The following is a 25,783-nucleotide window of genomic DNA, read 5'->3' on the forward strand; positions in this document are numbered from 1 at the left end:
AGGGGCAGGTGGAGCTGGGGGGCAATAACCCCTGAGGAAGAAGATGACACAGAGAGGTGCCGTCACCTCCTCCTGCTCTCACATAACCCAAAGCACAGGGTGCAAGTTTTTGCCTGCTTTGTCTCTCTTTCCATTATGTTTAGAGGACTTTGCTTCTTTCTCCCTATCCAAGTGGTGCTAAAGAGGGCCTCTGTGCCATCACCTTCCCTTCCTCAGTCCCTGGGAACTGACTTTTGCTCACTGCTTAGTTCTCAGGTCCAGAAACCTGTCAGCATTTCGGGTTCCTCAGAGCAGAACTCGAAGGCTGGTTGGTTTGTAGGATCCATTTTCCTCCTGCCTGGAACAAGGCCTTGCCAGTCAGAGACAAGAGAAAGGGGCATTCACTCAAAGTTTTCCATTTGCTGCCAGCGCTCAATTTTGAAATGCAACAGGGAATTCAAACATGATACAGAGCAGCAACTTCCATCACTGCTAACCCACTCAAATTAGTTAAGAGCCCTTGTACATCTCACGATTCGTGGCTCCGAGGGTATAACTTGGCTTCTCATTTACTGCTCACAGCACCTTGTCGATGGCACGCATCATGGAGCAAGAAATACAGATGTAGCACGCAGCGTTTAGTTGTTCAAGTGGGCATAGCCCTCTGGCAAGAGCTGAAACACCAGTCCGCGTGAGCAGGGTTAGAAGAGAACAGATGAGACCAGAGACACTGGAGAAGAGCCCGCATGGAAACAGGGCTTCCTGTGATTACTTCTATCTCGCAGCTCTTAATAAGCCGCATCACAGCTGACACCTCCACCAGCTATCTGCTTCCTCGTGTAGATAACCAGAAACAGAAGAGCTGACGTGGCGACGGTGTTGTACACGTGCTATGTAACATCTCGCTGCTAGAGCGGCGCGAGCAAAGCACCAGCACGTCCCGCATCCTGGGCTCCGACACCAGTTCTCAGCGTGACCATATGAGAGACAGCCGCTTAAAAAATTTAGTTTGAAGTGCTCATAAAACCAGGTAACAGCTGCAGCACGCCTCTCGGAGGTGTGATGATACAAAGACCTTTCCAGACGAGGGAGAGCCGCAGCGGCGTCTCCCAAGCAGAGCTGGTACCAAGGCTAAATCCCCTCTGTCACCGCTGCCCTCGAGCCCCCCGGTGCCCACCGGCTCCGGCAGCAGCACGGTGTCACCCCGGGCGAGCAGGGAGGACAGGCAGGATGTGCTGGGCGACCTCCATCTCGGGAGGCTGTCGCTAAGCAACCAGGGCCTCCGCTACCCGCAGCATCCTCCGCTCTGCTCCGCTCCCTGCCACCGTGCCCAACTGCTCGCTCGGAGCCCTCAAAACCCGGTGTGCAGAGCAGCTCTCGTCAGGGGACTCGGGGAGCACCGACAGTGAAGACTGCAGATAAATATATCAACAATACCATGTTTCAGAAGAAGATATAAGGGCAGAAGGGGGAAATTTTATGCATCGGACCAGAAGTACTCAGCAAAGCAGAACCGACTTTAAAATGCGGGAGATTCCAGGTACTGTTTGCAGGGCAGGATACGGATTTCCAAGGTCCCCACCGTGACTGAGGAGTTATAACTGTGAAGTCTCCAGTTTGGGCAGGACCACAGAAGCAGGTGACCCCTGAGACCAGCACCCTTTCTGCAGCGACGAAAGAGCAAATGCCTTCCCAAACCCTACAGATACAGGCTGCCGGTATAGAGGCCATAAAAACAGAAAGACCAGGTTAAAGTTCGAGCCATCCCACTGAAGGCAGCAACTTGCAGAGCACACAGCCACGTTAATTACCGTGTGCTTAACTACAGCTCTCCTCTCTCTCCACACTGAGTACATTTCCCATCCACACGTTATTCTGTTACTGATGTTGACGAGGTTTGCAGCTCTCAAATCCCATTAGGGAACGCCTTCCTCTAGCAAAGAAAAAAAAAAGCATCTTGAGAAGGTGAGGGAAAGTTCTTTCATAATTTAAAAATAACTCTGCTGCTTGGTTGTTATCAAGCCTTTTTCATTAGCAATTCTTAAAGCACGATGCTTTGAGAATCAGCATTTTGACCCCCCAATTTTACAGGATGAGGAATGAACAAATACAAAGCCACTTTTCCCAAATCTTCCACAAGTCCTCTGGCAAATTTAGGAGGAGATTCTACATCTCCCAGGCCCTGGGCCACAGTGCTCCAAGAGAACGAACACAATGACAGAAATCTCCTGACACTAGAAAGGATTTAACCCTGGTGGTAGATGTAATATTATTTTTTTTCTTGGATACACAATAAATGCAAATGCAGCTATTAGCTACATAGGAGGCAACAGGTGGGATTTGTCCAGCTTCAACCTCACATCCTTTTGAGTGTCTTAGATAAAAACCAGCTTGAGAATACCAGAGACAACACGATCAATACATTAAGTCAAGCTGTTTGTTACCAGAAGAGTAGAACTGGCAGCTCTTCTTGGCTCCTGAAATATGACACATAACCTGGCCTTTCTAATGCGCTGCTTTGGATGGCACCCAAATCCAGCACCATCTGGCCAGCATGCGCGTATGTGTACAAAGAGGACAGAAGAGGCTCCTGGCTGACAGATAAAGTGACATATCAGTGCAGCGACACGGACTTCAAATCTCTTCAGAGGCTGCAAAGCCAGCTACGCGCCGTGGAAACAGGCGGCCAGCTAAGTGACTTCAGGGCACGGCGGGCTGAGAGCTTCTTGTCCACGAGAGAGCTGGGTAAACATTTGTTTTGTTTGTAGAAACCATTAGCAATGCCACAGAAATATGCAAAATTATTTTCCTGGGGTAGGTTCAAAGCAGAGGGTATCGCATTTCCTTCCCTGCCCAAAAGCTAATCCCTACATTCAAAAGCCTGAATTTTCCACCTCTGTTTTTACATTTAGCCTTGCATGACGCCCTCCCGGCATCACCCGGCAGTCAAAACCAACATGTTATTCCATGGCTTAGAGCCTCTTAAAGCTCGGCCTCCCAGCTACGGCACAGGCCGCTCCTTCCTCCTCTCCTGCCACCAGGACGCCACTTGCGGATTCTTCTCAATTCCGTTTCGAGCACTGCAGCAATGATTTGGCAGCAAGGAAATGAGAATATTAGGTAACAGCAGGAATAGCGAGCTGTCCCAGAGAACAAGCGGGGTGTCTCCTATCACATCTAGCATCCCGTTCTGCGTTCACTCCATGGTTTTGTTCAGCTGTTAACTCCACTGAGGTACAGAGAGTCACACGGGTGGAAAAGAGAGAACAAGCTTTAAATCAGTTTATGCCAACTGGGAAAAAAAAATTACACAGAAATCACCAGGAATCTGATGAAAGAGCTATTGCGGCTTAAGAAAACACATACCCACCTACCCACCTTGCCTTCCTCCTGAAGGTTGGAGTGCCCAAGGCAGAAGTGAACATATGCTAGCCTGATACGATCACACGATGGCTCCTATGGGAATGTCCACTCAATACCAACACCCAGCTGTGTCAAGGTTGGGGGGTTAGAAGGAGCTTTAAAATTGTGTCTGTCATTTGGAGGAACCCATCCCCAAGAATGGGATCAAAGGCTCCCAGGCACCATTTTCAATTCTTTCACTTGAGGGGTGAAGGCATCCACTGTTGTTCATGTGCCTTTCCTCTCTGCTGAGCTGCTCGGCAGCATCGCACAAGTCCTTCGTGCTGCTCCCTACCTGGCTTTACAGCATGTCAAAAGGAAAACACTGCAGATAAACCACTGGCGGTTTTCAATCAAGTTTTTAACCAAGCGAAGCAGAAAGTCACTGCCTTTACACACAGAGGGCATTTGACCAAGAAAATTCAAGTGAATGGGAATCTTTGACAAAGGACAGAATCTCTGGGAACTCTGCAGATTAGAGCATCCTTTTTGTTGTTGTTTAGCATTAACTATCTTCTGTTATTGCTACACGTTGCACATTTATTGCGCCTTCTATAAAGATGCCACTAGGAAAATTTTTATCCTTGTTTTCAATTCCCTTAAGAGCCCATCATGAAAGCTTTGTGATTGTTAAAACATTGGAAGTTCACTAGGTGCCAATACCAATTATTTCTATTACAAACCACAAAGAATTAACCTTATTTTCTTTTCTTTGTATCTCAGCAGTTCAGGTGTACAAATAAATAAATACGCAGTCAACAAACAACTAATGAGCTCTTATAGAAATGGCCTTAAGGTTCACAGGTCAAACTTAACAAAGGAGTCAGGAGTTTGGGAGTTAAATATCAAGACCAGAACAAGGGGCTAAGTTATTAACAAATCCAGCAATTGTAAAACAAATGACAAGAGAAGTGTTTAAATACTTTTAAAACCCTTGTACTGTAGACAAAGCACTCAATCCTTGTTCTGAGCCTGACCCACTTTTCATTCAGAGGGATCAGCTTGCCTTACAAAACGAGCCAACTATCCTTTCCTTGGTTTTGCAGGTGCTAAAGCTCCAAGCAGGAGCCACAAGAGGCACAGAGCATCCTCTCCGAGGCCAGAGGCATGGGGACAGCTGCGGAGACGGCCCTGCTGCTGCCTGCTGCAAGGCTCCTTCGGGCATCCGCTGCCAGCATTGTCCTCAGCTTGCTACTTCCCCTTATCTAATCTTACTTCTTGGTACTTCACAGTATCACAGGTTTGGCATTTTAAGCATTTGAAGGAAAAAAAGGAGACTGCAGAAGCCGCGAGGAAGATTAGGGTTAAGGCACTGACTGTCTTTGCTGGCCAGGGGCAGGTGCTGGTGCGAGGGCCACCGTTACTGAGTGGCAGACGGGGACCCCATCCCCGCTCCTGGTCCCACCTGTGCCTCGATGGGCTGCTGGTCACCTTCCTCCTCCCTCCCTCCAGAGCAGTGCTGGGCCAGTTCAGCGGGCTGCCACAGAGGTGGCAGCCCTGACACGAGGCTGAGAGCACAAAGGCAGAAGCTGAGGGCAAGGTGCTTCCGCCAGTGGTCACTGAAAAGTCTTCCAAGAAATGATAACCCGAACCCTAGCTGAGACACAGTGTGATAAAGGAACGGAGAGACAGAAAACAAAGGGGAACTGTAAAAGAAAGACAAAGTCCTTCTCCCTTTAGCACGGCAAAACAAAAAGAATTAAAAAAAATAAATTAGCATTTTAAGGGGATGCAAAGGATCTATGAGGAAAAAACAACACTAAACTCTACTCCAGTTTTGCACTTCTAAAATATGATAAATATATTTGTTAAACGTCACTCAGGCTCAGATGCACGTATAATCTCCTGATATATTCAACTTACAGGACAATCACAAAGCCCCTTACTTGCCTTAAACCAACCCCTACCCACATACTTTACTTTTGTGCAGCAAAACCAATGCACTCCAGTAATAAAATCCATTTTAAAATCCAGTGTTATCAATGAAATAGCAATTCCCAGGACCTAGCTTCACTTTGTGTTTCTGAAGAACCACTTGTTCTTCAGGGCACTCCTGTTATTTGACATACCTTCCTCGGCTGGTCTCCCTGTCCTTTTCTATTTACTGGATTACAAACATTTTGGAGGCTTGGAAAGCACAGTCTTTAACATTTTATAGAAACATCTGCCAACAGAGCTGCTAAACACTCTTGTAAAAGAGACAGAGATGTTTATTTAGACATGCTGCTGACGTTTCCTGTTGCATTTTGATCCTGAGGCATATGCAGTCCTTCTAAACAATTTAGCGTGCGTGTACAGTGGAAGCACAGTTCTCAGAGAAGTACAGCTGAAAGTAATCGAGACTGAAATTTCAGGACCGTCACAGCAAAAACATTGCCAAAGCCCCTCCCAAGGCTCCAGGCAGAGCAAGCACCTAGCAAAAAAAAAAAAAAAGCAGAACACACGATGCTTCTGGAGTACCAACGTTGGAAAGGCACAGCGGGGGACTCCAGGGCTTGTTTGGGATGGTTTCACGGGTGGCTGGAGCGACGCAGGTTTCACCATCAGACACTGCAGGGCTGTGATGCACAGTGGCTTCATTTCAGGCTGGCCAGTTCCTTGCCAGCCACCATGTGCCATGGCAGCAGCCTTCCTAACACAAGGTGCCAAAGTCAGGCAGGAAATCAGGTACACGCTCCCATGGCACCGCAGCAGCAGTGCAGATCCACGCACTGGGTGCTGCTCCCACGAGCCTGCCCCGCGCTGAGCTAGCTGGGTTATCCGCTTAGCTGTGAGTGTCGGTACTGAACGGTGCACAGGTGTGTCCTTAATGCTCCAGATCCGTGCTCTCGGGTGGATTTAATTACAGCAGCCCGAAGAGCTACCATCTGACTCCTCTCTGCCCTTCTGCTGGAATTTACCACTCCAAGTGCAGCTGACAGAAGAGAGCTTACCCAGCCCGCAGCCCCTGCCGTTCATAACTTCGTGGATTACTGCAAACTATCCATTGATCACAGCTAAATCACCTTCAGCTGCTGCAAAATCCCACTGGGATGATGAATCTGCATCCCTAGTCTCTCTGCCTTTGTTTCTTAGCTGTTAAAAAAGGAGTAACTCTTCACCACAACATTACAACCATTAGGTTGGGCTACAGAGTTTTCAGACAGGCTATACAAGCACTTACGGAAGAGTGTGATTGATCCCACATCCAACGAACCACCGCCTCCCGCTATCAACCAGCACCGAATAACCTACGGCAGTCTGAAGGGAGGGGAGAATCCCAAACCCCACGGCGTGCTTCTGACATTTGATCCCTGGAAGCGAAGGATAATACTTTCAACAACAGATTATGAATCTGTGTATACAGAAAGGATTAATGCAGCTTGTTGGTTACAGAGATGAAGGAATATAAAAAATAATAAAATAAAAAGGAGAACTGTGAATTAAAGCTAACCGCACGAAAATTAAGGGGTTTATTAAGGGCTATAGACCTAACAAACCAAGAAAGTAAAAATACATGTATGCAGCAGAGGAAGGGAAAATCATCCACTTCGGCTGAATTTACTCAGTGTGGATTGCCCTCTCCTCCCCGAAGAATGCTTTTGCAGAATTAGCTGCTTTACTTCGTATTTGGGTTTAGAACACAGCAAGGAAACAGAATTTCACTGCCTTAAGACCCCTGTAACCTCCTCACAGGGGAAAAATGGATCTTTGCCTGTAAAGCTCGATCCTGCATGGTAATGGCTGTGCCACAGATAGTTTTTTCTTCTGATGCATGTTTTAAGTTATTTGTGTAAATAACCATGCTGGTTACTCCCATCTGGTTTCCACAGGGAAGCATTTTAACTGTGAAGAAAGTAAATGACAAAAACTGGTATATAGTGAAAAATGCATTTTCTGCAACTACTTGAATTTTCTTTCGCTTGAGCCTGCTTTAATAATTCTGAGAATCTGCACATATTTGGGTAAAGCAAATTACTCCAATTAAAAAAAGAAAGGATGCTGCTATGATATAGAGACATTCTCTACATACTTGTAATTACTCTGAAAGAAGCAGATTTTTTGGATTCTTCTTTAGGGTCAAGAGGTTTCTAATTTCCGATAAAGGTCAAAGCATCTCATTCAGATGAAATGAAGCTCCACAAGAGTTTGAAAAAGGTCACCAAATCCAAATTCTCTCATATTCCTTAAATAAACTTTTAAATAAATGAGCCTTTGCTCAAGTGCTGAGGATATTTAAGGACACCGCGGTAAAACGTATATACTGATTTCCAGTCATTCTTACCAGAGAGAGCTTGTATTAAGTGGCTACAAATCTGAATAAGAAACTTCTATCCGTGCAACTTCTTCCAAGTGCCTTTTATGAGGTGGGAAGAGGGTGTACTGATAAAAGACCTATACACAAAACTCAAGGTCAGAATCTCTTCATAACAGATCAAATGGATTAACTCATAAATTAGCACACACTCAGAGATGCACAGAGTTAACTAAACAGCAAACACTGCTTTAGAAGCAGGAAAACCCGATGAACTCACCTTCACATCTATCTGTTAAGATATACCACTGCATTTTCTGTTCTAATCACAGACACCAATCCTAAGAGACAAACCCACAGTGTAAGTAATCTGTTAAACAAACGAACGCGTACATATCCAACTTGAGGATGCACAGGACTCAAGTTTGTTCCTTCCAACAACCACAAGGATGCAAGCGGATATTTTGTTCCAGGAACATAGATCCTCTGCTCCATCTGGAAGCTCTCCCTGATGGGGAAAAAAATCCAGGTAGGTCTGTTCCTACAGATTACCAAAACACATCTGAAACAACCTTTTGGGCCACAGAGACTTGCCCAAACTAAGAGCAACATGTACACATGATTAGCTCAGAAATTAGTCATATTAACAGGTTAAAAACATGACCAACCATCCAAACAGCTTCCTGCTACTCCGATCCCAGCACAGAGCGCTGAGCCAACCAGTCACAGAACTGCAGCTACAGGTTGCTAACAAGCACCTTCCAAAAGCTGCTTTTCTTCTTCGTTCTCTAGCACTGTTTGGATTCATACCACAAGGTTAATTTGCCAAGTGACAAAAAGAGTCAGAGGCATCCCCAAAATAGGTCCAAAATCACCTCCCTGGCAGCAGGGGGTAGTTGTATTCCAGAATTTCTGACAAGTTCCTCAGTCACTCAGTCCAACATAACTTCCTTGCCTGCTTTCCCTCACCTTGCTGCTTGCTCCCCGTAGTATTTCATCTGGGAGCTTTCCCTAATACTGAAATGCATGATTTGAGGCTGCCTGCACAGTCCATGCACAATCTCAGTCTCCAGTCAAGGTAAGAATGAGTAAGAAAGGAAGAAGAATGGGTAAGAAAGGAAGAGCCAAGAAGCGAATAGAGACATTGGAAAAGAAATAGTAAAGATCCTTTTTCAATAAAGGTCATTTTCCAAATAGTAAGCACGGGCTAGGCAGGGATGTCTTTCTTTTGAGGGCAGTACAGGAGTTCGAAGCTTCCTCACCCCCAGCTTCCATGCATGCAGCAGAAGAGCGGTGGGGACCCCCCAGCCCAGCACCAGGACGGACACACAGCTCTGTAGCACCCAGGACCCTCCATTCACCTCTGCAACGTGAGGCTCCAGCACCCCCCAGCCCCAGACGCACTCCCCAGTATAAATCGTTTCAGCCACTATTCAAACACCTTCCTCTGAAATCCCTTCCAAGAATTCAGAACCAGAAAGCCCCAAGCAGTCTCTCAGATAACAGGCTCGTTTCAAAGAGCAGACAGAAGCGCCAGCTACCTGCCAGCTGAATTATTTAGGAGCCACGTGCGTGGGACTTTGAGGCGCTCCTCACCGCTGCTGGTACAGTCCCTTCACCTCCAGACAGACAGCTCGGTGTCTGGCTCAGACTGACGTGCAAATAAAAAGACCCCTTTGTGCTAGAACAGAGGCTCTCTCATGTGGCCAAACTCATGAGCTAAAGAACAGAAATACAATACTATATATAAAAACCAGGATCGTACAAACACCATCACAGACTCATGATGAGAGGCTGTGCTTCCTTCCATAGCAAATTACATATACAACCCCTAACAACTGCTTAATTTGTCTCCCACCTTCCTCCTCTCCCTCCCTTTATTTTTAATTTTTGGCAAACTTAGAGCTTATAAAGACAAGTGCTTCAGAATGGGTCGGAGCTTCCCCCAGACAGACAAGTTCCCCCGCTAAGCCCTATTAAAACACACGCTCTAATTCAGCCTTTGCTTGAGGAAGGTTTCTGACTACCAGATAAGCCACACATCATTTCTGTAACGTGGACAAAAATCCACTACGAATTAGTATAAAACCAAACTCATTTCCTCTTCAGGCTTGGGCCAAGATTTGAATCAAGGTCTCAGGTGGTAAAAAGACTACAGCATTATAAATCATTTCTGGCTACTTATTTGCCTTACTTGCGTATTTTTACACTTATCTGAAATCCACATATGTGTAACATTAAAAAAAAATGGTGGGCTATTTCAGATTATAGCTTAAGAGACAATAGCAAACAGTTACTTCGAAGGTCTGTGAATTGAAACTTTTGTTCTGTGTGCATTCATCAGCAGATTTGTTAAAAAATTAAAAAAAATGAAATGAATTTAATCACTGCAACCTTGATTCACCTCTCAGCTGCATAACACAAAGGTTGCCATGATTCTGTATTTCCGGGACTTAAACACCTTAAAATCCCTGGATAAGAGTTAACACCCTTTTATTTCACTAACTGAACTAGTAATTTGACCAAGGAAATAGCTTCACGTTTATACCAGTTAGGCGTATGGGAGTGAGGGCACTTAAATATCAGCAAGTCTTTTTTTATTTTGTAGGCTAGAAGTTACCCAGGGCATGCAACTGGTAATCAGTTCCAACACATATATCACTTCAGGTACAAATCTCATAGCTGTCATTTAACCTTTCTAATGGGAAAACTGAATCAAACACAGTCAGACTTCAGAAGCAGTTAGCGGCAAGGTCAAAAATGGAATCAGAGTTTCCAGTGATCCCACCTTTACGTCTTGTTTCTTGGGGCATAATCCTTCCAGAAATGTGAGCCGTGGGAGAACCACTACCTTAGGAGAGGTGAGCACCACCCGCACCAAAACCCAGCGGCTGTTCTGCCTGGAAGAAGCCACTCGAGTCAGGAAAAAGTTTAAAAGCACTACTTTGAGGATCCAAGAAGCCCCAGCCATGGATCAGATCCTTCCCATGGAAGATGGCAGCAACAATGCGCACGCTTCATGAGACAGGGTGGGAAAGGAAAAATCAAATATCGACGTAGGCCAAAGATCTCTCTGCAAGCTCAGTGTTTCTCAAGCTGTCAGTAATGAGGCTTCTGCTGTCACTTACCCACTCAGTCACTCTCTCCCATCAGACACTGATAGCACGCCTGTCACAGCCGCAGCGATGCCGGAGTCAGAGATGACAAATCGCAGGGAAGACGTGTCAACACAATCAACTGGCCTGAAGACAGACAGCTGGTGCGCAAATTCCACCACAGACAATATCGCTTGTGAAATCATTCCAAGGCATTTTTAGCAATTGCAAGCTCTCAACAACAGCCCCGGCTGCTAAAAATAGCCCGCCGAAGGCTCGCTCCAGCTCTAATAACAGCACTGGCTGAATTTGAGTCATGCCCCACTTGGTGACATATAAGCAAAACAAGCACCAACCTCAGTGAAGCTGGAGGTTTGAACGCTCAGAGCCCTAGCAATTTTAATGCACCCCTATCACAGTGTTCTCTCCAGTCAGCTGCTAATGGAGTCCCCTGAAACGCCAGATCTAGAGACAGACAGACAGGATCCTCCACCGCTAGGTAAAAAGTGAAAGCTCAGATAATTCTTCAGTACAAATATACATCAGCGTGGTTCAATACAAACCCTCCTCACCGCAAACAAAAGGGACCAATGCATCAAAGGTGCTAAACGTTCCCATCTCTCACATTTCTAAAGCTCCTACCGAGCATCCATCAGCTCACAGAACATAACCATAATGTCCTGGAAAATAGAGCAAACCCTGCTTTCCCAGCGGTGCTGAATGCCGAGAAGCAGCATGACAGGGAAAGGGAGCTCCACTTCCCTTGGTATGCAACTAACCACAGAAGTGCACTTTTCCTAGCGAGGGCTGGAGCAGCACCTGCAAGCCGTAGCTGTTCAAGACCTCTTAGAACTGGGTAGAAAAATGCTGAGGGCACAAGTTGCTTTCATATCCAGATACCCAGCACTGATTCTTCAGGTTTAAATCAAGACAGAATTCATCTCCAGACTATTTTTAATACAAAAATATACTGCCTCCCAACTCCTCATTGCAGGTATGCTACCAAACCAACACAGACCACCAGACTTGTCTGGATTAATCCCAGACTGAACCACGGCCTCATGTTTAAAAGGTCGAATTTGGAGACACCCAGAGATGGAATCATCGTGATCCTTGATAAACTGCTACAGCGGTTAATTATTCATCCTGGTACAATTTTACAGCTTATCTCCAATCTAAATGTATCAGTGTTACAGCCTTCCAGCCGCTGGATCTTGTCACTGCTCCGACTGCCAGACAAAGAGACCTCTATTACCACACTGCTCTTCCCATACAGGTTGTTATAAATTGTAATCGTGTCACCCCTCAGCCTCCTACGATAAAATAGCCAGAGCTCCTGGAGTCCTTCCCTGCAACACAGATTTTCCTATTCTTTAACAATTCCCATGACACTTTCCTGAAGTCCCTCCAACTTTTAAGCGTCCTTCCTGAACTGCAAGCACCAGGCTGGGATACCGTGTTCAAGTTGCACTCATGCCAATGCCCAACACAGGGCTACGTAACCACCTCAGACCTGCTCAGCCCAGCCTTCCCCTGTCTATACATTCAAGGATTAGATAATCCTGGGCACAGCTATGCTGTGAAAACCCCGATTCAGATGGTTATCCGTCCTGACACCCATGCCTCTTTCAGGCTCAGCCGTTTCTCAGGAGGCAGCTATCCACCCTCCATCTCCTCATTATACACCAAGGGCCCTCATTTCATCCCCAGAGCAGGGCGTTTTATTACGCCAGAACACGCTGTTCGCAAAGCAATCCCAGTCACTCCAGTCCTGTTCCTTATCTTGCACTCCACCTAATCTGTGTGTTATCTGAGGACTTTGAGTAATGGTGCTATTTTTTTTCCCCCTGGGTCACTGATTAAAAGAAGTTAAACAGTGCCATGCTAAGGACCTAGTACAAACATACCTTCTGAAAGCTGATTCTTTTTTTGCCTGCCCTATTTTGAAACCTTCCTGCCTGACAGTTCAGAACCCAGTTCTCGTGCTGTTTCTATTAAATATCCGCATTAACAAAATAAGAAAGCTGGGACAAAACCACTCCACTTCAAAATGCATTCAATCAAATATCTGGGGCTTTCACAGCTGACTGCGAGAGACCTCGGAGAAAACTGCCGGCTACCAACTACCTTGCCATTAGCAGACAGCTTCGAGCTGATTTCAAGTGTCCAAGGGCCCCTCATCCAGCCGCCTGCTTTGCCACCTCCCCTGCAGAGCCCAGGGCTGCACGGGTGAGGCCAGGGGGGCTCAGGCAGCGTGGCCGGGTAGGAAGGGAGAGCTCCTGCTCCCCGAAGCAGCTCCTCGAGGTTGTGCCGAGTGGCCTTCTCCAGCCCAGACAAACATCCAGGGTTGTGCCTTTGAAGCGCAGAGCAGCTGGTCCTCGTAACTCTTCCCAGTGGGGTCCCCTAACGCTGGCGTGATAGAATTAGAGTGTCTGCAATGCGAGGAGATCCAAGCGTGGTGAGAACAATGCTCTCCAGATGAGCACGGCAGCACAGATACAAGGCTGTGCAAGATGTGCCCCACTGCTCACAGCTACCAGCCTCACCCTGCCTGCAGCTGTGCTGCACAACCTCGCTTTGCGGCACTACTGGAAGGAAATAAGATGTTTTTAGAGTATGCTTGCTGATTGCAAGGTATTTTCTGGGGTTATTCAGTAGTTCTTTCTGCATGTAACTGGACACTGCAAAAGGGAGCTTGCTCCTCTCGTGGAGAAGGGGCAGGACATAATCCAGACAAGATGACAAGGAGCAGTGCTGGGCTGCACCCACTCCTCCACACCGACACAAAGGGATGGACCAGGAAACCAAGCAGCACCTCCACTTCCCACCAGCCAGACCCCACACTCCTCATTTCCTGCTTCCATCACATTTCTCTGTATCGAAATACCATAACTTCCAACTCTTCCTGCTGATCGTAGCCTCCTAGAAAAGCCACAGCCAGCACCACGTTTCCACAAGCCCTACCAGGGCTCCCAAAGGACAAGCTAACATGAGAAAAGGGATGGGGGGAATGCTCTGAAGAAATGGCACAATATCCAAACACACGCAGCTGAATCCTCTGGGTCTTAACTGAGTGTCTGTCCTCGGGACACAAGTGCCTGCTGCTGCACTGCTCCTCCCTCCTCCCCAGAGGGGACCACCTCCCGGCACCGCGCTCGCACAGCTCTGAAGTCGATGAAAATTTCTAGGCCAAGAGATACCATTTGTCTCTCAGATTGCAGCTAGCTCCCAATCAAAGCAAATTTTATTCTTTAAGAAGTGCTCCTGATGGCATAAAATCACATGTAGCTTAACCTTTAGAATAACTTTGATCCTGAACTACTCCAAACCTAAGATCTGGAAACCATGTACTCTAAATGCTGCTCAGGAGTCTAAACAGCCAGCACGAGGAAACATGTGAGCTGAAATGTATTTTTGCTGCCTCCGTGCATTGTGAAGAAAGATGCCTATTTTCTGCAGCAGTAAGACCTTTCTAAAAGGATTTCTGGTCTGCTGTGAAGTCTCACCTCCACACAAAGGCAGGGATGACTCAGGAGCGAGGCTCGTCCATCTTTGTCTTAGAGGGGTGTGTTCTTCCTCGTGTGACTGATGACCTAAAGTGGGGTCCCTGAATACTTACAGTTTGTAAGCCCATCTTCAACAAGTTTATACCAAAACATATAAACAACAATCTGATACAGCATCCAGCTGGAGAAATGTCGTGTCTTTCACGTCTGAAGTATTGCAGCATCTACTTAACGTTGAAATAACATTGATGGATCCAGAGCACTGATGAAAACAAAAGCAACTTCACCTACAAAACACTGGGGATGTGACTGACTGGTTCTTGTCAGCGCTGAGATCCTCTGCTAAGGACAGAAATAAAGGCATACAAATTAAGTTTAACCAGATCACCTACTATTAGCTGAGTAACAGCTGTCTCTAACTCCCCAAAATTTAGAGAAATTAAATCCCCACTGAGATTAACCTTCCTGCTTCCCAGAACTTTATAAAGATAGCTCTGGCTAAACTTCTGGGGCAACAACCTGGAATTTCTCATGAGAGCAGCACGATAAAGCTGTTGGAAAATTCATGGTGGTGTAGGAAACCAACACGAAATGGCAGTCCTGCATCTTACACAGCAGAGAGAGCTGGAAGCACCTCATCCCCACCACTGAGCGTGTCCGGAGGTTGTAGGAGGGTTTTGCTTTTCTTTGTATTTGGCAGGAATGGCTTAGAGGAAACCAGCCTGCTTTGGCAAGCAGGTCCCAGCTGCTAACTTTACCCCAACATCCAGCCCCGAAAAAACCGACAGCTCTCTCGTGTCAGTCCTGTACAACTCTGTAAGGAGTTTGCTCTCAGTGGCGACTTTTATTCTTACGTTTTCTCTGTCACTGCTGCCTGTGAACACCAAGGGAAGTACAGAGCAAATGTGGCCGTGTCGTTTTTCAGCGCCTTTGGTGTCACTGAAGTGACAAGCACCTGATCCCGCCTGACAGGAGCAGCCACAAGGACTCGTGAAGCGAGGCTGTGCTCCGGAGCAGGCAAACTTTCATTCCTGTTTGCTCCCGCAGCGGTTCTGAAAGCTGTACAGCTGCATGGCTGCACCACAAACACTCTGTTTAAGCTCTCCTGCAGCAATGATTTGACTCATCTCTGTAAAATGAGTTTCTGAGTATTTTCATGAGATGACTAATCACAAAAGCGATATAAATGAGCTTTCTCGATACCTGCCCATGTTTTTAGCCACGTCAGTGTAAAGCCTTTATCTTGTCTAGCGAAAGCTGGAAGGTTAAATGCAACCTAGATGTTTGAAACCGTACGGATGACAGCTGCCAGTCAAGAAGCCAAAGCACGAAATCACTTCAAGTGCAGACACATCCTCTCTGATACTTAATACTTCAAGGCAAACAATAAACATACTTCTCTTCCCCGCTGCCTTTGCCCAAATACCTCCCTGAAACTCTGCCGGAACACGGACTAGCGTTACAACATCATTTTCAAAGAATCTCCCTTTCATCTGCATCGCCAACACATTTCCCACTCCCCTGACTGCCTTACAGCCCTCTCACCTTGTACTGCTTATTCTGTTAGTAAGTACACGATAAATCTGAAAATGCACTCTGCAGTGAAGGTAGTACCATGGCACGCGTGCCATAGGGAATATCCATGAATAGAAAACTTACTCTGAAGGAAAGAAAGCAAAAAGAATATCAAAAGCATATCAAGTACAGCTCAGCCAAGAAATACAATCTTTTCAAACTTCAGAAAAGAATTGGAGTGGCCATAAATATCTAGCTAATTAGGGCTTTAATGAGATCTGTGCTACTAACCCCTTCAAACTGCCAAAAAATCTCTGAAAGTCAATAGTGCCAAAACCTTCAAGAATTTTGTATTTGCTCTGCTTATACAAACCCCAGACATTCTTACAATCACCCATTCCCTTTGCTCATAAATATTTATCTAGTTGGAGCCAAGTGCATAAATGAACCTTCCATCCCGCTTATGGCTGCTCTCCCTTTAATCCTTAATCCCTTTGCACTACCTTTCTTGTCTCTAACCTGCAGAGGACTCTGACTGTTTGCATTTAATTCTTCTTACACATGCCCTGGAGCACAAATGGCTTGTCAGATTAAAGATAAAGCAAACACGTACTGCCACCAGTAGAGTAACCAGCCTTTTTTGATTTCAGTACACCTGCAGCCAAGGCAGGCTGGGTAAGGGAAGGATGAATGAATAAGTGATTCGGCTGGGATCTCCCCACTCAGCAAATCAACTGACTTTTCTAGGACAAATCTCCTGCCTGCTATTCACACTCACTAATTCTGAAGATGGTCCTTGTCCTCATTTTAATCAAATGCAGCGGCTTCAGGGATGGCACAGCCAGAGATGAGCCAGAGATTACGTCCGTGCTGCATCTTGAACAAACAACCTAGCAGAGCGCAGAAAGTAAAGGCATAATATCTTTTCCAAAGGGGTCAGCAATGAGAGGCTTGAAAGAGGAGAAGGACCTGGGCAGTGTTTTATTAGTATGGGCAGAAAGGTCAAGCCGGGAGGAGCACCGAGCAGAAAGAAACATCAGTACTTCGGCTTGGAGAGGATCAGCGGAACAAAAAGAGAAGCGTTTGTCAGAGTCAAGAGCTTTGGTTCCTGAACAAGTCCTTTCCATTTTCCTACCACCTCACTTGGTTGGACAAAGCCTTACACTTTTTTGGAGCTACACTTAAATGAGACTTCAACTTTAGGCCTAAGACACAAATGGAAATCGCAACACTCCATATTCTGCAGTGATAAACCAAAATATCTGTCATTACTGCTGAGGACTTGAAGACTACTCACCTACTTCTCTCTCTGAAGAGCCTTCCTTTCATTTTAAGCAGTGCACTAGCTGTGAAGCCTGCCAGCTAGAGCTGATGCTGCTGTCCGGAAATCTGATAGACCACTGCCCAAAGCAACATGGTGGTACAATGCTGCCAAAAAAAGAAGTTGCCAAGTCCCTGCCTACACTCACTCCTGGGACTGAGAGATCATGGATTTTTTTAAATGGGTGTTTCTTTCTGTTGTTCTTTCCAATCAGCTTGTTATTACTGTTCCTTTAGAACAGAAAAACTTAAGGCTTTGGAAAATGTATCTAAGCATGCAACTGCCTCATCTGGCAGATAGACACTTAACTGCAAGGCTAACGTTACATAAATCACCGTGATGAGCCTGCTCAAGCACAGTGTTTCCACCCTGTCTCTACCATGAAATGTCAGATTGCTGAAAAACGTATCAGATTTTGACATGATTTGGAAAATATTTATCTTTACTTCTTTCAAAAAAAATCCTCCCTCAAATTCCACTCCCCCACCCCCCTTTCAGCCACAGAGAATACCAACAGTGACAAAACCCACGGAAGAAAGGGGGGAAACGGTGATCAAGAGAGGGTAAGCGAAATCCCTTAAACTGCATCAGGTCCTGGCACCGAACAACGCATCTGGATGGACAACAGTGCCATATTTGCAAACAATGCCCCACAGTCAGTCTGAGAGCTCTCGAATGGAGATTGGGAGTAAATGGATGCCGTTGGTTCTTTGATGTAATTAACATTGTTTGTCTCAGCATCACTAAAAACAGGCTTTTGCCTGCTAGCAAAATTTTTGGCTATGCACACTATTGTTTACTTGAATGAAAGGCTAAAGAGCTAACTGAAGCTTTTTTTTTTGTTGTTGCAAACATTTTGAATGCTGTGGAAGTGTATCGGTTCGTGAACAAACCTTGCTAGCTGACACACATAAAACATATCACTAAATAAATTTTAAAAAATGGAAAAACAAACAAAAAACTCACAGAAAAACAAACCTGATATAATTGTTTTCTTCCAACGCTTCTCAAATAATACAAATACTCAAAAATAAAGCACGCTGCTGTCATTCAAGATCTACTTATAAAAGTCTTCTTATGAAAATGTATCAGTGTATCTACTTATGAAAGTCTTCTTAAAGCCTTGTGAAAATGTATCCGTGTACCTGCATCCATTACTGTATGCTTACAAGGCTTCTTGAAAACCTTACCCCTGAAAAATAAATGCTTGAAAATGGCTCATTTTGGCACAAACGCTTCCTGCCGTTTCAGCCGCTCCAGGAAGATGAAGCTGTGATCCACCTGCTAGCAGCTAGCAGGCAGGAGCAGAGGTGATGCACACACCAGGTAAGGCGAAGGCTCCGGGGAACTGTGCAGTCTGTCAAATGCGTGCTGCAGCAGGAGGGGGTATGTTCTCCTGACAGCTGGAACAAATCCACTGACAACTGCTGGAGGTGGCCCAAACACCTCTGTGCTCCCCAAATTTGGGGGAAGACCTAGGATTAAAACTGCTGAGTTTTGACTTTTTCCTGCATTTACGTTTTTGTTCGTTTGATAGCTGCTTCCTATTTAAAGGTGTAAATTCAGGACTGAAGGATTAGGGTGAGAAATGGGTCGGTAAAGCCACCGTGAGCTCAGTCAGTGGATGGAGCTCCCTGCAATTGCTGTAACGCAGCGCCCACGGAGGGGAGTTTAGCACCTCGGGCACCGGGGAGCAACAAAGCCTTCCTGCAGCAGCCTGGCCATGCGAATCGTGGGGCTGGCAGCCAGGTGCCGGGGCAAAGCCATGCCTGAGGTGCCAGATCGATGGCCAGAGCGAGAATCCTAGCAGCACTCACTCCACTTGTGATCCCTGATCAACAGGGAGAAGCAGCGGGCTTCTTTGCGGAGGCTGGACATGCACAGAGACAGATCCTAATAGTTCATGATTTGGGAAAGCAAATACCTATAGGCCAGTTTATTGGGACTTTGGAAGTGTGTTTTTTTTTCTTTTTAAATAAAGTTACCCATAAAAACCTCGGAAGATGGAGGGCTACCCAAACGTGATGATAATCCTTGACCTCACACATTCCAGCAGCTGCTTAAATCCTCTAGTATTTTCTAACTGGTACTAACTATGTATGCTCTGTCCCTCACATCTCGGCTAGCTGATTTGAGAGTGCACCAAGTTTCTGTGCGCTCTCACACAGCCATGGATAATTTTTTTGTTTTCCCACTTTTTTTTTCATAAAAACATTTAAAAATAAAATAAAAACCATCTTCAATAAACCTCCTGAGCATCCTCTCATTGGCATTTCACTACAGGCTGCAGCAACCTGAGCTCGGCAGTCACAGATTCACAGCACAAAGCTTCTGCTGCTTTAACTATTTCCCAAAAGTGGTTATTATTATAACTTCCAAAAGCTGCGAACACAAAGGTCCCAGGACACTGTCTGCCCACTGGAGCAGTCTTTATGTGCTTAAACACCGTGCTTTCCACTTCATGCCTCCACCAGCTGCTTTCATTTAGATGCAGGTCACATTCACACAGACTAGAAAGCATCACAAACCCGTACAAATTGCTAACATGGGAATTCAGGTCCTTGAAACTCATGCACTGCAGCCAATGGACAGTCTATCATTTCTCCACTCGTTCTTTAAATAATAATATTGGTATTAACAAATAGATACCTTTTTTATGATTTTTTTAGTACAGGTTTCTGATGCCCAGGATAACTTTGCTATAGGTTTTACTTATTCTTAACAGGCTGACAAAACTACTAAGCAGCCATAAAGTACACAAGTTCAGTGGTCTGAGGAGACAGGAATTTTCTTGTCAATCCACCTGTCACCCTTAATGCAATGCCCGCGGCTTACCAGGAGTGGGGGAAGGCAATCGGGGGAAGAGCATCACTTGAAACTGGTTTCCAATGGCAGATCAGAGAGAGCACAGGCAGCAGCAGAGAAACATATGTTTGAACCCATGCCAAAAATCTGGCTTCCTTAAGAAGTGTAGGATGACAAGCCTCTTGTAGTGGTAATAGTAGGTTGAAAAGTGGGGGTGGAAAAATTCCCTCTGCTCATGCAGAAGGCAAATTCTCTAACATCTACCTAACAGCATTTAATTCAGAACAGCTGGGTTTGGAGAAAGCCATCAAAATGACCCACAGAAGACAGCAAAAAGCTCGACACTGCTGTGTGGTTTGATAGCACTGCCTCTTTTCTTATCACCTCTGAGACATCTGGGAAAATGGGAAATAATGCCTTGGTGTCAAAAGCCTAAAGCACTTTGCAGGACACACACCTATACACTACTTGGTTGGCAGCTGAAAAGTGCCTGTGCCTTTGCTATCTTACATTAACATTTCCATGGAATTGGGCACATGAAAATTGACGGTGAGTAAAAGTTAATTACAGTGTTTATGTCAAAAAGCAGAAGAGCAGAATGATGACTTTTAATTTGGGTCTTCCCTTCAGTAAACTCAGCTTCTTCTAGCAGCAGAGAATCCCAGGGAATAGCATTTCTCTCATCAGCAGGACTGATGGTCTACTCTGCTCTATCTGCTGTTCACAGCAGATAATAGTACAAGCCTGGAGCTGAAAAATATTGCTATGATAGCAGTCCCTCTGTTGCCACCCACAGAAACTCTGTGAGCACCTTAGTTCTAGCAAACAGCACAGTCAGAAAGATAATCTAAAAATATCCAAGGCAAAAAACAAACAAACACAAGAAAGCCACATGTGAAATCCCTACGTTTCAGTTAGCAGCAATGGCAGTTCCGCACTTAGGGAGGGCCAACACAAACTTGCACTGAGGCTATGTCCCAGGTCACTGGACCTAGCAAAAGCCACCACTTTGCTCTGCTCCTGCCTGTCATCCAGCTCCTTGAAATAGATTATGCTGATTAACAGTTGTGTGCCATCTCATGAAAAGATCCTCTAGAAGCTGGCTTGCTTAGCTGCTTATACAGCAGCAGATCACAGATTTGTGGAGTACAAGTGATCAGAAAGACATCTGCTTGCTTGATTTCAGTAGGTACAAATGTACAAGTGGCTCATTCTTCAGGACACGCTTGCTTTCTCTGCTCGAGCGTTCCCTGCCTGTACTGCCTGTCTTGTCTCAGATGGCTGAATCCAATCCACTGCCTTTTTGCATATCAAAGAGTCGATGTGAGGAGGATTGCTGGCGATGTACAGAGGCTGCTGTCCAAGGGTTGTAAGATGCTCCTTTGCACCTGCACTCCGTTTACAAGCTTCGGTTCAGCTACCATAACTGAACAAAATTCATTTCTGCATTTCATTTTTTAGCTGCTCTACAGTGTTTTTTTTGTTGTTGTTGTTTTGTTTGGTTTTTTACCATCCCCACATTCACCCAGTTTTCACCCAGATTTCAGAGAGAAAAAAAGTCACATTTCTTTTATGATAAACTAGTGGATTGCAGCCACCCTTCCAGTCCTAAATTCAGTTACAGCTGTTGGGGATTAGCATCTAAAAAAAAAGTGAAAGCCTAGGAGGAGCCGCTACTCAGGTGGGAGGCAGCATCCCGAGGAGAACCCAGCGCTCCTCTGTGCCAAGGAGGAATTAGCAAGGGAAAGGGGTGTCTCAGGCTGCTGGGAATCTGCTTCCCCGACTGGGCGTTTCTATTCCATAAGCCTGCCCCACCTCAAATATGAAGATCTGCTTTGTTAAATATGAACAAGATACCGGGCCATTATTACCCAGAAGCTGCTGCTTTGTGTTTGTTGAGGAGCAAGCAGCACTGATCATTATCTACATCTCAAGATTGCCTGAGAAGCAGACAAATTCTCCAGAGAGAGAGAGAGATCCTGTTTTCATGTTAGCACTCAAGGAAGTAAACAAGCAAATGAAGAGAAATGCAGAATTTCTATTATTTCAAGGCTGCAAAGCTTTCTGAAGTGTCAGCAGTTGTTTTTGCACGTTATTTAAAAAAGCAAAAGAAAAGAAAAAAAGAAAGCCTTAACATGCTTCTTCTTGGTCTTGGTGAAAACACATGCAAAACGAGATCAGAACCAAGTTTGACACTGCTATTTCTCCATCCAAAAGGCTGACCAGACTGAAGCCTGAGAATTAAGTCTTTATGAAGAAGCATTTTCCAAACCTGCCAATTCCCAGTACTCCTTAAATGACAGCAGCCTTAACAAAGCAAATGCTATTCTGCTTTCCTAGCAGGCACAGCTACTGCAAGAATTAAGAGAAACCTTCCTTCTTCAATTATAACTCCTCAGGTTCCTCGCTGTCTGGGACCTGAAGGGAATGCAAAGAGTGTGGTTGAGGAGTAAGAACGCTACATTTTATTGGAAGGGGTTTATCTTTAATTTTGTCTGGCATCAGGGAAATAGCTCTAGGCACACAATACATATCGACTGCTTCTTGGAGAGTCCACCTGCCCAAAACTGCTGCAAGACAAACTAATTTGCTCTTTTTTTTTGGTATGTTCTTAAAACACAAACATTTCATTTCAATTTCAGCTTGCAAAGTTAATGTGCATGCCCAACTGCTGAATAATCCATGGATTTCAGTGTCCCTAAATACACAGTGAAAAGATGGATTACCCATTAGGATAAAATAATATACACAAGCCCCTAAATACATATGTACACTTTAATACACGTTTTAAATAGTCTCTGTGTGTGAATTTAAATGATTATATGCACTCTAAAAAGTTTCAAAAGACATCTTTACAAAGGAGCCATTACCACTGTGTAAATAATACATCATTTAAAATAAATTCTCTGAACTCCCGTGAAAGGCTCTTTTTTGGTCAACATAAAAGGAATAAAGGAAATGAATGCATATATAAAATAGTAATGGTATTAAGGGTTCAGTTTAAATTTGTAACAAAGTATTCGCATGAGGGGAGGGGATTATTTAATTTCTAACACAGCCTATTTCATATTCCTTTACTTTTGTCCAGAAATCTTGGGGGGGGAAAAAATGATGGATTCATCAAGTAACAATTCAAAATCTTTTCAAATTGCAATGTCTTGCCACTTTTCTGGTGGATACCTTAAAAGTTTTCCTATATACATCCACTGCTCTACTGCACACACAAACTCGTTCTTAAATCAACTTACACGGCCCCTTGACAATTACCCACAGACTCTAGACCGAAAAGGCTGAAAACCTGCACTCCAGACAGCGAGACAAGGCTGCGTGGAAGCAGCAGAGTCCCCATCGCTGCCTGGTACAACACCGGCCAGCGCCTTGGAGGAAGCAAGCCTCGATCAAGTAGGCTCGGGAAGGCGTGCTGTTTGGGAGACTTCGTAGGAGCTGAAATAGTTATGCAAAACAGAAAAGTCTCAAACGTGCATGATCAGGTTTTACAGCTTTTTAAACTTTGATTTGCAATAAAGGCAGTTTGGTGTACACAGTTTTGGCACATCTTAAGTTTGGACGTTGCTGAGCACGGAGTAATGAGGTGCTTCGGAGTGATACCGCGCTACACACATCCAAACTCAGACACAGATCCCACAGTTTGCACCACTAAACTCACCAACATACCAAAGCCAAATAACTAACCCACACCAAAGGCCTAAAGGAATGAGGCACCTCACCTCCTTCTCAGCAGTATTTGTGCACCTCACCTGCTCATGCTGTTCTGAAAACCCCAAATAAATTATTTCCATCGCATTTCATTGCTGAAAACCAAACGCTAAGAACTCTCCCTAGCACATCTGTGTTCGAAGGCGTACCTTCATATGCAAATTCCTACTCGCAGCACAGCGATATGTCATCAAGGACGCCACTATGACAAAATCATTGCTATGCACCAAATACACGCTGGAAAGGGAAAATCCATTCGTTCACTCTGCAGCAAGTGGCTGAAATCATTTAGATCACAAGGGGTGATAGGGACAGGAGCACAGCTTACAGATGAGCAGCTCTGAAATGGGAGTGCGTTCCCTTTTGTTGTTTCATATTACAACAGCAACCAAGCCCTTTTCTCCTGACCTGGGTGTCTCCCACACAGCCCTGTCCTTCCCTCTTCTTCCAAACAGACAAGAAAAAGCATCATGTTTCTCCCATTCAGGGACAGGAGACGGATGAAAACAGCACCCTGGGGGAAAGGAACAGATGGAGCTGTTTGAACACGATCCTGCCCAGCTCAGCACTCGGCATCAGCAGGAACGTCTGCAGGGTTCAAAACTCCAGGTCTGGCCCCGGGATCCCGAGCCAACCCCTACCAGAAGTGGCAGGCATTTCTCCAAGTCGGGACGTCACTTGCCTGGACACATGCCTGGGCTAGCTGTTCCTGCTGAAAGCTTCAGCTTGCAACTGTTTTGCTTCATTTTCCTGGCTGCTCTCTGCCTTTTGAGAAGGGGTTTGAAGGAGAATAAAAACAATAAACACTTAAGAGCTGGTATACCTTCCTCCAAATGAAGCTGAACAGTGAAGGCGCAAACCCTATCGCAACCTGTGCCCTAAAATCTGAGCTAAGATACAGCCCCACGTACGGTCTCATGCACACAGCCTAACTCCTGCCTATGCCCTGCATCCTCCTCTGCCTTTCCACGCCTGTGCTGTGCTCTCCCACTGGTTGCTTCTGCTTCCTGTGCACCCTACCCAGACCCACACCAATTGCCCAAGGGGCTCCAGCACCTGAGGGCTGCGTGGGGAGATGGAGGAACCCAGTCCACTGGTAAGAACCCCAGTACACAGCAAACCCAGCCTCACCACGCACCAACAGAATTTGGCCTAATATTTTAGTTTTTTTTTTTTTTTTTTTTTTTTTTTAAGTCAACCTGACATCCATCCATCCTCTGCCAGAGGAAGCCTTGTATTCTCAAAAAGCAACGTTAAAAACACACACACAAAAACCTACACACCCAGAGTGCAGCGATAGGAAAAACTGATGCGCAGCGCCTGCTCTGCAGATTATTTTCCGCGTGACATTTCCCCCCGCCCTGCCCCGAGGACTCCCGATCAGTCGGCTGCTCTTTGGCTTCCTGCAGAAGCCCGGCGGCCCCCCCAGGACCCGTCCTCCCCACGGTGCTCCCCGCTACGCCTCTGGGATGACGCAGCCGTCTGGGCTCTGGGAGCCAGCCCTGCGGCTCGGGGGACAGAGCCGCACAGCTCTGAAAAATGCTTTATTCATAAAAAGCACGTACTTGCATCCCTAAGCAAACTCTTAAAAAGAATATATTCGCCCACACAGCGCTGCTGAGAGGCACGCAGGAAAGCTATTCTGAGAGCTCTTTAAACTGGAATGTAGACGTACGAAGGTGAGCGCAGGCTGTGGATTCAATAAGCTGCTGCTCCGCTCCTCGCTCTTAACAGCTTGGCCTAAACAATCCAGGCAATTCTGCTAAGCCCAGCCCGATTACTTTATGACACGTTGCTTCACAGTGATCAGGGCTGAGGCAGCTCAGAGTCCTGCTCAGGGCTCCTTTCAGAAGGGAACAGTCCATTTTGCAAGACAATATTTTTCTGGGCTCTGGTTTAGACCTGTTTTCCAAATTCTTTATTACCTCACGCTGAGGAGCAGCGAGCATCCTTGTCATCGCTGGTGTTTTGGGAACGAGCTCCCTACCTAGCCTAAGCGGGAAGGCTGCAGCTGCTGAGGAGAGCACAGGGCCTCTGCAACACAGAGGGTGAATTTGGCATTTTCTGTCAGTGCCAGAGCTAGCACGGAAAAAGTGAAATCCTCCTGGGGAGTAAAAGGGCAATTACTGAACAACGACTCCAAATGAGATTAAGGCATCTGCTGCTTATTCTTTGACTCTTAAAATCTTCACCTATGGTAGGTCAGGAG

The 25,783-nt window shown here is 45.7% G+C and overlaps 1 protein-coding gene across 40 annotated transcripts in view; it reads right to left on the reverse strand.

The window, feature by feature from the left end:
• Positions 1–25,783, reverse strand: part of FBRSL1 (fibrosin like 1) — a 517,648-nt gene that overhangs the window by 391,090 nt on the left and 100,775 nt on the right. The window contains exon 1 of one of the 40 annotated variants that reach the window (XM_040577047.1): positions 23,616–23,672. The exons of the other annotated variants lie outside the window; for them this stretch is intronic. Coding sequence (XP_040432981.1) covers positions 23,616–23,657 — 42 coding nt within the window. The 5' untranslated portion in view covers positions 23,658–23,672. Of the gene's footprint in view, positions 1–23,615; positions 23,673–25,783 lie in introns of those variants that run through there. 40 annotated transcript variants of the gene reach the window in all.

Source organism: Cygnus olor, chromosome 17 (genome assembly GCF_009769625.2).
Source record: "Cygnus olor isolate bCygOlo1 chromosome 17, bCygOlo1.pri.v2, whole genome shotgun sequence".
NCBI classification, from domain to species: Eukaryota; Metazoa; Chordata; class Aves; order Anseriformes; family Anatidae; genus Cygnus; species Cygnus olor.